The 14,543-nt window shown below is 45.3% G+C and overlaps 1 protein-coding gene across 3 annotated transcripts; it reads right to left on the bottom strand.

The window, feature by feature from the left end:
• Positions 1-368: 368 nt before the first annotated feature.
• On the bottom strand, positions 369-12,582 carry ZFYVE19 (zinc finger FYVE-type containing 19). 3 transcript variants are annotated; one of them, XM_021533442.4, is made up of 11 exons: positions 12,359-12,582; positions 11,708-11,829; positions 9,021-9,074; positions 8,360-8,520; positions 7,017-7,162; positions 6,012-6,126; positions 5,239-5,448; positions 4,665-4,744; positions 3,849-3,959; positions 2,280-2,422; positions 369-893 (listed from the first exon to the last, which is right to left on the bottom strand). In XM_021533442.4, the coding sequence occupies exons 1-11, from the start codon at positions 12,410-12,412 to the stop codon at positions 821-823; spliced, it is 1,269 nt and encodes a 422-aa protein (XP_021389117.3). In that variant the 5' UTR covers positions 12,413-12,582; the 3' UTR covers positions 369-820. The 3 variants fall into 3 exon arrangements, with proteins under 3 accessions (XP_021389117.3, XP_085437984.1, XP_085437983.1); XM_085581858.1 differs by lacking the exon at positions 11,708-11,829; XM_085581857.1 differs by lacking the exons at positions 11,708-11,829; positions 12,359-12,582 and adding an exon at positions 10,464-11,663.
• Positions 12,583-14,543: the final 1,961 nt, after the last annotated feature.

Here is a 14,543-nt window from a genome sequence, read left to right as displayed (position 1 = left end):
GACATAGGCAACTAAGCTTCTCTCATAACCAGATGAAGAGCATCACACAGGTAATATCTTTATCTAATACTCAACTCTTTCAGATTAACATGTTGCTCTTACAGATTACATGATTTTGGCGCAGCCACTGCAGGCCATAACACTGTATCGGTAGCAGATTATATTTTCAAAGGATCCTTCCCTTCATGTCAGTGAGCAACACTGCCCCGTATCTTTTCCAGACATGCCACAGAAACATTTTTGATGACTTCACTATTCTTCATTTCTTTCCCTAAGCCACCTGATACTAGGACTAACATACCATTATAAGAAAGCAACACGTTGTTAAGAACTATCAGGCATTTTCAGGAGAGACTTTAACCACAGGCCTCTGTAAATAACTTTTATTATGCTTTGCAAATTCCCATCACACACATGATCACAATGCAGACATTTTTCTTGGTGCAAAGTGCTTTCCTGCCTGTTGAACCAGTGTGTAAGCTGTTAGTAAAAGCAGGAAGTTATTTATCAGCCAGTCAGTACTGCCTTAAACACGCATCTTTCCTGCTACATTGTTTTACCATCTTTATTTATGGACTTGTATCCACCTCCTCATATCAAGTCCTCATTTATTCCCAAGTATGCACAGCAAACCCTACACTTCTCAGGTGTATTTGTGAAGACCAAGTCACATGCCCTCCAAGACTCTCTCAAATTACAGCACATCCTTTAACTGTCCAAAACATCACCCGTTTTGGCTGCAAATCCACTTAGATTCTTCGCATCTGGCCGGCTCCTCTGTTTTCCCATTCTTCAGTTCCTTTTCTGCCCATAAGCATGGTCACTTCTGTTTGCAAGGAAGATGATAGCGGGAGGTGTGGTGGTCCTTCAGGTCAAACTCCTCATGGCCTTCCCTAAGAAGCAAATACAAAGTGCATTCAGAAGTAAATACCCAGGCCAGGAACTTACCCTTAGCCACTGCACAAGATATCTCCCTCCAGCAGCCCTTAACCAGAAACTTATCCCAAGGGTTGGCTGTGAGGACCTGACTGGCAGCCATGTGGACTAACTACTTAAGATATTTGCTTGCAACAGAAATTTCTGAAGTTCTTTTTGGGAAAGTCTGTTCATCCTTGTCAGCTGGATTTGAAAATGACAACAGGTCCTTCTGTTTCTTTCCCTCTTGAAGAGATTAATGTAATTCATGGCTCATTTTCAGAACTGTGTCTGTGATTCCAGGAACATTAGTAACTGTGACAACAGACAAAATGACAGTCTCCTTCAGAAAACTCTGAAAAATTACTGAAAATTATGCAGTGTATTGGCAGCTGTCTAAACCATGCTCAGGAGCGGGCAGCATTGAGTAAGACACAAGCCTACATCTGCAGTGTGTGGATGATACACTCACCTGCCAGACTGTTAAATCTGCTTTTACTGATGTTTGCTGACAGATGCTTTTGTTCATATGCATTGTTTTTAATAATCTAATACTGCCATATGTTTTCTGAACATTTTCATATGGATTTTCCCCACCGCATTTGTGTTTCCCTACAAATACATAGACAGGAAATGAGAGAATATGCACAAAAAACATCTCTTATTATCCCAACCACATTTTGAGCAACCTGCTGTTACTGATCTGAGAACCCAGCCAATTACCCAATACTTCTGAGGCATGAAAAAAGAGAAGTCACACAACCTGTTAGAAATAATTTTGTATTCAAATGAATTAACCATCCAAATCTGAGACATGAAAATTTTGTCAAAAATAAATCTACACACATTTAAGAACAAAGACTACAGCTGCTGCATGGCCTGACTGGTGAAGAAAGGCTCACACATACATATTTCAATGAAGAATTTTTTAATATGGTTTAGGATTGCAAAGTGTCAACCTTAGAAAACCCTCAGGAATTCATACAATCTGGTCTCTCCCCTTTAAGGGAATCCAGCCTAGGTCATCCTTCAATGGCATTAACAAACCATAGGAGTCACTGAACAATGGTCTCATTTATCCCATCCCACGTAATGCAGCATATCAGCTGCTCCAGAGAACACTCAGACAATGTGCCCAAACATGCCCTGAAACATTTCTGCCTAGGACCAGTTTAGTCCCTGAAGCCTGAAACAAATACTGATCTCACAACATATTTCTCTAACAACTAGCATTCAGCTCAAATCTGGATTCCTCAAACCTTGTCTCCTACTGCCTGTTTTTCTGCCTAATGAGAAAACATACAAAGGGGGCCAAGCTTACCTTTGACCCACCTCTCAGACCCAGAGGAATTGCCAAGACTCACCAAAAACAGCGCTGACAGTAGAGGTCCCCATCACAGCCATGGCAGCGCAAAGTGGCATCTTCGTTGCAGATGCAGCACCAGGGTAATTCATCCTCATCGCTATCATCTGCCCTTGCAAAAGCTGTGGTGGCTGGAGTGTGGCTCTAATTCACATAGAAAACGAGACAGAGAGTTCAAACCCCAGCACAGACAATAAAGGACCTTAACTGTAATGTATGATGGCCACAGTGACCTGTCCCAGAGTACAGTTTCCTCTCTGTTGATCCTAAGTCTGGGACATGAACTTGCCCAGAGTGCAGGGACAGGCTCCATATGCATCTAGTTGTTAAATAAAAACACAACATACTTTCTAGAATTTGGGTTTAAATCTATGTTGCTTGGAATGTAAACAGGTATTCAGTTTTATTTATTGTCTACATCGATGTACACCCACATTGTGTGTGCTGCGTTAATGGGACAAAGCTCAGATATTCTGGCAGGCACCACAATGATACCATGTGACAGACAATTCCTGCTGCAGAAGCAAGAGATCAAACAGTTTTGCTGAAAGGGGCTATGTGGGAAGGGAAAGGAATGTGGAGGTGGGGACATTGTTTTCTCTCTGTTGTGGGAAAAAAACTGTGGGGCAAAGGAAGTGCTTTGCCAAAAGGTCCCTACTATTCATTCATACCTGAGGCTGGGACAAAAAGATCTCCTCAAATCATAATCTAAATATATCCATACAGCCAACTATGGCCACTTTCTCCCTTACAGAGAACTCTTGTGGAACTGAAAACACACTGAGGCATAGTGCCTGGACACTGGCAAAGGCAGCTTCATGACACAATCTTTTCCTAACACTATCTTTTGCATCAGTAATCCCAGAAATGCAAGTTGTCATACCTGAGATGGATGTTTTTGATAATGTTTACAATTATATAATTTCTTCCACTGGGAGCAGACCTGACAGGTGCCTGTGAGTCACAGGTGCATTTAATTCTTGTAATATAGATCAGAGATTATGTATATATTTCCACAGTAGGCCAGCATAGGGTATCCTGCTACTAATTCCTTCCTCTGACATTATATGAGAACATGAACAGTAGAATACTATCTAGAGATTCTATTCTGCACATGCTGAAAGCACTGGTAAACCTCCCATTTCTTCTGCTTCAGACTGTATGGTAGTAGACCATGACCTTGCTGATCTTGTTATACACATATATATACATATATATGTATGCATTTATATATGTACGTATAATTCTCTAGTATCTATATTGTGCGGTGTCTACCAACTTCTCTTGGTTTACACAACTCTGTAACATTCAAGACAAAGCCATCCTGAAAGGAATTGTACTCCAGGGAACAATTCCTTTTATAAGTACAAGGATGATTCACAGCTGAGTTCAGAGCTGGTCAGCCTTGCAGAAGCTGCTTGGCTTGCTAGCTCTGGAGAAACTGGTTGGTTAATTTTTTTTTTCTGCAGCAAACCTAGGATACAACCAACTTTTGTTGCAGAACTGTACTCTCCTGACACCCTGGAACATTCCAGATGACAGTTCAAGAGATCCTGACCAGTTCACTGACCTTTTGCTTTGCTGGCTTACACAGGTTCTGTTGTGATGGTCCTGGTTGGGTGGTCTGATCTGGGGGAATGTTGAATCCACTTGCTTCATCCAGGGCTGCTTCCTCTGTGAGCTGGTAACAACACAAAGCAAGAAGTCTCTTGTTTCATACACAGCTGTGAGCCTCATTCTAGGCCCTAAACTTCCTGCACTTGATGCTCTCATGCAGTAACAGGAGATGACAAGTCTGAATGCAGCTGTTGTTACCCAGAGAGATGTAAGCTTGTTCTGTACTTGGAACACTGTGTGTCCATTGCAGACAGTCTGCAGCAGTAAGGGCCTGCAGCTCACACACTGCTTTGCAGTGCAGATAGCAGGCCCTCAGCATCATGCTAATCACACACATCTTACATATCAGACAAATCTAAGCTCAGGTCTGCCTGCAAGACAATTCAGAGACATTCTGGGGAGAAATGCAGGTGTAAGCTGAGCTACACAGCACACATCTCATCATCCATGTTCTAACTGGCTGGAGAAAAACACAGAACAAGAAGAGAGGAAGTACCAGCAAAGCGTGATTATACAGGAGACACATGCAGACCACAGGAGACACTAAGCACAAATGAGAAAGACAATGTGACAGACTAGAAGTATTGTTTTCAATTGCCTGTAAAATATTGAATGGCCCATGGGAACTAGTATTGGAAAAGCACTAGGAAAGTAAGGAAGGAAACTCTTCTCAGGAGCAGAAACACAACCTTTTTACGCTCACCAGGTAACACACACACGAGGTATAACCAAGAGGAAGAAAAACAAGGCCACAGCTGCCACTTCTGACCTGTTTCAGCACTCGGCGAATAGCCTCCTCCTCAGCCACTTCCTCATCACTGTCAGGGAGCTTATAGGTTTCCAGTGTAACTGTAGGAGTATGAAATGTGAGACTGTAACTCACACCCACTTCAAGCCTTGTGCACACTAATGTACCAGAGACAATTCTTCATGGTGTGAGCTGGCTGTGGCATTCTGGCTCTGACCTTTTAAGGTGCAGGCTCCTCATAAAGGATGTTACTGTTTATTTTTAATACTTGGAAGAGAGACAGAAAAGATTCCCCCCAAAACCAGAGTTCTGCTTTTAAAAGTTTTGTTAAGATCACCAGAGCATGCTAGAATTATCCCAAAGAAGGGTGCAAGACAAAGCAGTCTGACCTTACAGTACAGTTGAGCCTTTACCCTCAACTTAGATCTTTCATAGTGATATGACAAACCAACCTGCACCACTTTGCAGACAGAACCAAAGCTCAGTCTGTTTCTTGCAGAACAGAATAATTAAATGGATAAACACTAATAAAGAATTTACTCTGTCATAGCAGCTTGAGTCCTCTTTTGGCACGGTATTCTCATCTGCTACCCACCTTTCTCTGGGTCCTCGCCTTTGAGTGCTGCCAGTCTCTTGGCAACCTGTAGGATCTTTTCCTGCCTAGTGTTCTCTTCCTGCAGCTCAGCAGCAGCTTCTGCCAGAAGTTTATTCTTCTCTTCCTCTAGCTGTTTTGGGTCCAGATTTGCAGGGCAAACACCATCTTCATTTCCCCGATTGAGATCATTCAAGCTCTGGCTACTAACAGCTGCAGACAGACACACAGAACACACTGTTGACTCAGCAGCAATGTTCCTTGGGCACAGAAAGCATGACAAATAATGCCATGAGAGCAGCTTGCTGCTCTCCATGAAACTAGATAATGAGAGAGAAAGGCATGCCAATAGGATCTTCACTGTACATGAGGAGAAGAAAATGGGCTGATCTGTGACCTACAGTGAGTTTACAGAGAAAGCAATGCAGCCAGGAAGATAATGGTATGCCAGATTCTGATGCTGATGTTTTGTAACAGTGCACAGGTGCATTAAGGGTAGCAACAGCTCCTCCCCAGGGAGGAGTCACTTTAGAGAAACAAGAGAATCTGAATAATACAGCCCTGACAAGAAGAAACTATCTCCAAGTAAAGACACCGAGACACAGCATGGAGCCAGATAGCTGCACTTGGTCAGTGCAAGGGATTATAAGGGGAAGATATGAACAAACTGAACACTCAGCTCACCTTTAAGTTACATAGGGAGGCACAAACTCCCTTCTCAGCATAGCACATACATTATTAGACATCAACTGGTCTTTAGATGCCAAAACAGATACCTTGAGGCTGAAATTTTGGTCTGTAATGCTCATCAATGGCAACCTCCTCAGACAGTTGAGTTAACAGGTCATCTGTCTGCTGGACCAGACTTCGGGTGTCCGGGGGTTGGTGTACCTAAGAAACCAGGGGAGTGTGGGAAAGGTAAATGAGAGAAAAGCAGCATACTCAATCAAAGGAGAATTCTGGCAACCAAGATCACCCTAGATGGGAGCAGTATACAAAGATGCTTCCACTGACATTGAGAATCTCAGTTTACAGTTATGTGGTGTAAGATTTGTAAGGGCTTCATTTTCAGAGGTGCTCTATTTACACAGCTCTAATAGCAGTCACCCAAACAAGGCAAAGGGGTGCTGAGTGTATAGAAATATATGCTGCTGGGTCCCAACTCCAGCTCCACCACCACCTCCAGTATAAACAAGTGCCATTTTCAACAGTGCCAGCCAGCAAGCCACACAGAGACTTGTGATAACAGCTGGGCATACAGCTGAAAGAACCATAAGGAAATGGTATCTTGGGGGACAAGATCATTCCTATAGGCTTTCAAGGCATATATCCAACAAATTCCTCTGCAAACTCAGACAAATCATGCTGGGCTTCTATTTCTGGAAAAATTAAAAGGACTCTGCCCAGCTGATATGAAGTAACTAGAAGATGTAACTAGAAGATAGGGCTGATAAGCCTCCAACACAAACAGCTCTGAAAAACTATAACCACTCATGCACATAAATTAGTTGAGAGTAAAAAACCTCAGCATCTATTGCTAAAAATAAGCACACAAACTACGTCTAGCGTAAAGGAACATGCTGCATTCAAATTGAAGCAGTGAACAAGTAAAGGCTGGTGATTTGCTTCTGGAGAAATGACACAATCAGGAAACAGAGATTTCTGAAGAAAACCACCCGGACACAAAAAAGCTGAAGAAGGAAGAATGGTTAGCATACTGTGACACCAGTCACTGTGTCAGCTCAGAATAAATTTCTGACTAAAGAGCTGAGGGAGCTTACAGGTCTGGAAGCTTGGGAAGGAGGATCTCTATCCTGCAGGACAGCCAACCGGTCCTCCATTTCCTGTGTGGATGGAACAGGTCCTCGGCCATCCTCCTTCAGGGCTGCCAGCCTAGCTTCAATCTCAGCCTGAGTAGGGATGGACTCTGCAATTCACAAAGGGAGGAGATTATTCTGTTATTTAAAGTTAAAAGCTACATGTTTTTTTCCTTAAAATTATATTTCATTCTGGAATCAGACTCTGAACACCTGAGCAAAAACCTCACCCAGCCCTGACGTGAATGAAGGGTCATACTGCAGTGACTCAGAGACTACCCTGATGCTAACTGCTATTCCTTTCTTCCAAGTCCTTGCCTTCTTCACAGTTTATCTCCTAGCAATAACACAAGTATTAGGGTGATGTCATCTGGAAATCAGCTGACTTGGGATTCTAGGGACAGGTATAGAAATGAGTGTAATTTAGGCACTTCAGTTCCATTGATCCCACATCTCCTAATGCACTTCCAGCCTTATCAGACTGAAACTCTCCCCTGCCACATAATGGATGAGAGGCAATGGCTGCAAGCTCTTCCAGGGGAGGTTTAGATTGGATATTAGGAAAAACTGCTTCACAGAAAGTATTGTCAAACACTGGAAAAGGCTGCCCAGGGAAGCGGCTGAGTTACCATCTTTGAACATATTCAAAAGATGTGTAGATGTGGCAGTTTGGGATATGGTTTAGTGGTGGACTTGGCAGTGCTGGGTTAATGGCTGGACTAGATGATTCTATGACAACCAGGTAACCACTCTAAAGGGTGTTCTTTTTCTTCTAGAGACCACATGCAACATTTAAAATAGTTTATTCTCATGTAAGCACCTCAAAGCAGTCCCAGAACCTGACAGTTGTGGACTGGGATGAAAATCCTTTACTTCTTTGTGAGACAAGGCTGGTCATAACATAGTCCCACAGAGACTGGAACTGCTGCAGCTCAAGACAATGACTAACAGGAAACCTTCTTCAAAATAGTTTGGCCAAAGACTTTCATTTCATTCTACTCCAAGTGGGTTTGACACAGGGTTTTACCCCAAAAAATGGAAAATAAGGAAGTGATTTTGCAGTAAAGACACTTCACCAAAACAGAGAAATCCCAAAAACCAAAATGAAATTGGAACATCAATCTAAAATCATTCTAGACGTTGGCCATTGTGGCAGCAAACCTTGGATGCTCTGTCCTATTTAAAGCCTTCATCCCCCTAACGTCACAGCCACTTAAAGCCCAGCACTTCCCTCTCCCTCCAGGTTCCTTGTTTCCCAAATAGCAGTGTTTCCACCCAAGGCATTTATGGTGTTCTCTAAAACTCACTTGGTTTCCTTTCCTCCCTGAGCCTCTCCAGTCTCTCTGCAATAGCTCTATCCTCTTTTGAGAGCCCCTGGTATCTGCAGCCTGCTCGACCTGGGGGTTTTGCAGCTTCCTTCTGTTGGTCTTTCAGCTGGTTTTGTTTAGCCTCAAAAGCTGCTACACGCCTGTGATAAGGATGGAAATAATACATGTCAATTGAGAACAGGGATTTTAACCCAGAGATAAGAAAACATCCTCTGTGAACCCAACAGGCTATCTGAAGAATGCCAGTGCAGAACAGAAATTAAATCACTCTCTCCAATATCAGCACAATAAAGTACTCCTAAGAGTAAGGAAAACCTTAGCTCACAAGAACAACATATCTGGCAGCACTTCCCAGCAGACAAGGAACATTTCACCACAAGGTTCCTGTTTCCAAGCCAACTCTGATCAGCCATAGATAATTGCAGGCAGATGGCTGTTCAGGAGTCTATTCCAAAGAGCATACCCCCCACCCCTCCAAACAAACTAGCAGCCCAAACAGCAAAGCAAAAGCTCCATCCTTAATCTAACTCTGAACAAGCAAATACGCATACCACAAGCCCCAATTTTGTTAGTTAGGAGAAGAGGAAGCCCTAAAAGGCTCATCTGCAGTAGAAAGAACTGCTTGGCAAGTGTAACTCACTTTTTGTAGTTTTCTGGTGGTGACCATTTTGCTGAACTGCTTTGAGACCCTTCTCTGAAAGACAAGAATGATTTCTCTGAACTCAAAATACTGACAATACTTGACAATACTGACAATCATCTAGTCTCTCATCTCAAGAGGAATCAGCAGGTGTTTCTTGACCTCTTGGTACAGCCCTTTCTTAACCTCATTAACACTGAGAAGAATCAGCTTATGCAAGGGATTAATACAATACAGATGCCCACGACAGTGGGAGCCTTCATCTCTGTCCTTTGGTCCAGTTGTTTTGCATCTGGACAAAATGTGACTTAATACAGTCACCAGTGATCCAGGTGGGGCTGAAATGCCCTTGCCTCCCACAGCCTGCACCTCCCACTTCAGATCAGGTGAGGAGTACTTAGGTAAGACTCCCAGTGTAATTAGCTTCCATGCAGCAGGACACTCTGGAAGGAGATGGGGCATGCAACAAACACAGAATTATATAACATACAAATAAAACAAAGTGTTACAAAAGTTCTTATATAACATCTTACAAAACACTTAAACACTACACACCTAAAACATGTCTAACTCTTCTACTTTGCTGTGTTCAGGCTGAGGGACCGAACTAGACACTTATGTAAGTTAGTTAGCATATTTTATTCATTCTTAGAAATCACAGCTAAGGCCCATATAGTAATGACTGAATGCAACATTGCTGGAATACTTTCCAACATTCTAAGGCTTCAATTCTGAAAGCTATTTGCATGAAGAACAACAACATATGCAGCTTACAGAACTGCAGCCTGTGTGTATTACCTGCAGGACAGGATGCCACCCAGAGGGACCTGGACAAGCTCAAGAAGTGGGCCCTTGTCTCATGAGGTTAAATGAGACAAAGTGCAAGGTGCTGCACTTAGATTGGAGCAACTCCTAGTACCAGCACAGGCTGGGGGATGAGCAGATCAAGAGCAGCCCTGCACAAAGGACTTGGGAGTGCTGTGAACAGGAGGCTGGATGTGACCCAGCAATGTGTGCCCACAGCCCAGAGAGCCAGCTGTGTCCTGGGCTGTACCCAGAGCAGCATGGCCAGCAGGGCAAGGGAGGGGATTCTACCCATCTCTTCCTCTCTCATGGGACCCCACCAGCAGTGTTGCATTCAGCTCTGGGGTCCCCAGCTCAGGGCAGACATGGACTTGTTGGAGTCTGTCCAGTGGAGGCCGCCAAATTGATTATAAGGATGAAGCACATCTATGAGGAAAGGCTGAGAGAATTGGGATTATTCAGCCTGGAAAAGAGACAGCTCCAGGGTGACCTAACTGCAGCCTCCAGTACCTGAAGGGAACTTCCACAAAAGATGGAGAAGGACTTTTTATGAAGAGCATGTAGTGACAGGACACAGAGGAATGGTTTTAAACTGAAAGAGCACAGCTTTAGATTAGATACTATAAAAAAATTCTTTACTTGGAGAGGGGTAAAACACTGGAACAGGTTCCCCAGAGAAGCTGTGGATGACCCATCCCTGGAGTGTTCAAGGTCAGGTGGGATGGAGCTCTTAGCAACCTGGTCAAGTGGAAGGTTTCCTGCCCACAGCACAGGGGCTGGAAATAGATGATTTTTAAGGTTTCTTCCAGCTCAGACAGTTCTATGATTCTATAATCTACCTGCTATCCAGTCAGAGAAGATTGTTTTTCTGCTATAGCTCTCTAGTGCTGATATTAAAGTTATGAGACAAAAACACCCAGAGGAAACATCAAGACAGGCAGCCCTGTTTTCTTAATGGCTTTGAAGTTGTGAAGGGAAATCAGAAAATTGTGAAACTGAAAAGATTGAATACTGTCCTTCACTGTTTTCAGCAGCCCATGAAGATGAAGACCTTCACTAACGAGGTTCTTCTCCTTTAGACACCTGCAGAACCAGAAAATTCCCCCCTTGCTGGTGAAAATTTCTTGCTATAGGAGAAAAGTGAGGAAAAGGAACAAGAGAAATGCAAGAGAAAAAGGAGGAGACAGAAGAATTGGTTGACAGAGGAATTCTGGTATACACCTGTGTTCTTGTGTTGCTTGTTCAAGTGTATAATCCTGCTGCTACTGAATTACATGTTTTGTTTTCGACAGGAAGTCTACTGGTTATGCAAATAATTTTTTGCAAAAAACTTATTTTGCAAATAATGGTTTGCAAATAATTTTTAAAGTTTCCTTTTAGAAGCAAAAATTTTATAGCTTTTAGGCTACAGAACTTTATGTCTTCAGGCCACACATAGCAGAGATCCCTCAACAAGAAGGACTTATGTCATAGTTTGCCCACAGAATTAATAACACTTTGAACATCTTATCGTCAGGCTACTCAACTATACACATCTGAGAAGACTGCCAGAACTGGGCAAAAACACACTGTGGCTTAACCTCAGCCCATCTAGTTAAACTGTCCACAGGAATTCAGTGTCCATCCATGAAGATTTAAACCTGATGCTTTCAAACTACTTTGTCAACCATAGAACAGGAACAAATCCTGCTTCCTATTTTATGACTGCACAGCTCATATAATAACAAGTTCAGAGATGTCCTGTCTTGAAGTTCCAGGGTACAGGTAGCATCCATGAACATATGGAAAGCAGAGCTCTCCTGCAGAAATCTGCAACATCACATGGAATGTAAACTGAAGGAAAAAAGCAGCAAACTGTCTCTGGGTGAACACTCCCATCTTACCCAGTTAGTTTTCCATAGCACTGCTTGCACACCTTCTGCTGAGTGTTCCCACAGCGGGGAACAACAGCACTGAAGCTCCGGCAGGCCGAGCAGAAGGAGCGTCCGCAGCTCTTGCAGCCACACTGCAGAGACAGGAGAGAGGGGCACCACAGGGCTTCAGCACCTCGCCACCACACTGGTGCCGCCGGCGGGCACAGTGCCCGTGCCGAGGCACACACAAAATAGTGCTGGGGTTATGCTGATTTTCATGTGATAGAACTGTTTCACCAGCTGCTGCTGAAGATATGGAGACTCAAGAACCTTGGAGCACCAGCAGATAACTCCTGCTGGGAGCAGAGTCACCACTTCACCCTATAGTATAGCAAAGTGTGTGTGTGTGTGAATTGTCTGAGATCATGCCAGAATCCTGGGTGAGAGGGACGGCATTCAATGACTTTTTGGTTTTTTGGTCAGTAATGTCTCATATCTGAAGACATATCGGAATTAGTCACACGAGAGCTCAGTACCCAGGGCAACATCGCCGGGAAGCTGGCCGGGAAGCGTGTCTCGGCGCCGGGCGAAGCAGTCCCCGGTTCCCTTCTCAGACCCTCGCCCGGCGGGGGAGGAACCCGCGGGACCGGCCCGTTCCTGACCCCCCGCAGCCGGACTTGCCTCTTTCTTGAAGACAGAGAACTTGGACGCACACCCATAGCACCGGCTATCCATGGCGCTACCGCCCCAGCCCGCCCTCAGGCACGGCGCTGCACCCCCGCTATCCCAAGCTCCATGGTCTCTCCGGGGCTGCGGCTGCCTCAGGCCCAAGGATCGGTGGCGAGCGGGGATGCCACAAGCCAGGAGCCGGGGACGCCACCCTCCCGTCCACACAACACAGAGCTGGCGACGCACGGCCCTACGGGAGTTGTAGTCCCTTGCTTCTCCCTTCCCGCCTTCAGATGCTAGGTGGCTCTCCACAAATAAACTACACTACCCAGAGCTCCACACGATCCCAGTGCCTGGCCGGCTCGGCTACCATCGCCGCGCGATGCATTGTGGTACATGCAGTCTGGTGCCCCTGCCCGCCATGGCCCAGGGGGCATTAGCTGTTCTTGGGTGTTAATAAAACAAGAAAGTGTATTCTCTAAGGCTGACAGTGTTGCGCTCAAGCTGCTCTGTGATTTTTTTGTTTTTCGTCCTAAACCTTTGGTGAGATCCTGGCTCAGAATAGCAAAAATCAGCTGAACTGCAAAATTCAAGTTATCTCCAGCCCATCCTTCTGCCAGTGTTGATCCGCCTGCCCTCAGGAGTTAAATGTCTTGCAGTGTTTGCAGAAAGAGTCACGGAGTGCAAATGAGTCATCCTGTTAACCGCGTGGGTTTGCAGGTACATTGTGCATTCTTTCCAGTTTAATATATAACCCCACGTTGTAAAGACATACACAATTAAATTAGGAAATGGACTGATTTATTCAAGGAAGTAAAACTCATTAATATCTGAATAAAGCTAAGTTTAAAGGGGGAAAATAGAGGGTTCTCTCTCACTCTTTCAATTTTGGCATTTGTTTGCCACAATTTTTTTGGGTTTTTTGTTTGGTTAGGTTTTTTAATGGTAAAAAACATTAGAAAGACAAGTGGAAGCTAAACTTCGTACCTGTCCAGCAATTGTGTTAGACACCACACGGGCATTCCAGGTATTGTAGGCATAAAGCAGGGACTTGAGACAAATATTAACTCAAATAAAAAGCTTCATTGTCTTTGCTATTGAGCTGCTCAATGGGAAAACAGGAACAGGAGACTTCAATCTTGATGTTACAGTGCAACCTACCGACTTGCAGGTGCAATTTGGCGTGCAGCTCTCGTAGAGAAAATACATCTCCGTGCCAGCGCGCCGCGGAGACGCCGCTCTCTCACCCGGCTGCAGAAGCTGCGCTACACGCTCCCGTGCCCGCTCCCGTGCCCGTTCCCATTCCCATTCCCGTTCCCGTTGCCGTTGCCGTTCCCGCTCCCGTGCCCGTTCCCATTTTCGTGCCCGTTCCCATTCCCGTGCCCGTTCCCGTTCCCGTGCCCGTTCCCATTCCCGTGCCCGTTCCCGCTCCCGTGCCCGTTCCCGCTCCCGTGCCCGTTCCCATTCCCGTGCCCGTTCCCGCTCCCGTGCCCGTTCCCATTCCCGTGCCCGTTCCCGTTCCCGTGCCCGTTCCCATTCTCGTGCCCGTTCCCGCTCCCGTGCCCGTTCCCGCTCCCGTGCCCGTTCCCATTCTCGTGCCCGTTCCCATTCCCGTGCCCGTTCCCGCTCCCGTGCCCGTTCCCATTCCCGTGCCCGTTCCCATTCCCGTGCCCGTTCCCGCTCCCGTGCCCGTTCCCGTCCCCGTTCCCGCTCCCGGCCGGTGTCCGCCAGAGGGGGCCCGGTCCCCGCCGTTATCCGGCTGCCGAGCCGAAAGCCATTTGGCAGCAGAGCAGCAGCAGCTTTCCTTTAATTTCTGTTTTTTGACCGCGGATGTTTCCCTTGGTAAAGCGAACTCGGTTATAAAATCCTATGTGCCTACTTAGCCTATGAGGTTTTCAATTCTATTTGAAGTGCAGGAGAGATTAAATGGGGTTTGGATTGTGTGTCTTCTTGCCAAACTTAGTTTTGCACAGTAAATTTTACATTCTCTGTACTACATAGTTATAGCTACTCTGCTCTGGGCAGCTTCCACCTGGAGTGCTTCATCCGGTCTGGAGTCCTCAGCACAGAAAAGACAAGGACCTGTTGGAGCATATCCAGAAGAGGACCACAAAGATGATTAGGAAGCTGGATCACCTTTCCTATGAGGACATGCTGAGGGAGTCAGGTCGAGTTGAGTCAAGAGATGAGAGGGCTC

The sequence above is a fragment of the Lonchura striata genome, chromosome 5 (genome assembly GCF_050655825.1).
Source record: "Lonchura striata isolate lonStrDom1 chromosome 5, ASM5065582v1, whole genome shotgun sequence".
Taxonomy (NCBI): domain Eukaryota; kingdom Metazoa; phylum Chordata; class Aves; order Passeriformes; family Estrildidae; genus Lonchura; species Lonchura striata.
This window is presented reverse-complemented; position numbering and strand designations above follow the sequence as displayed.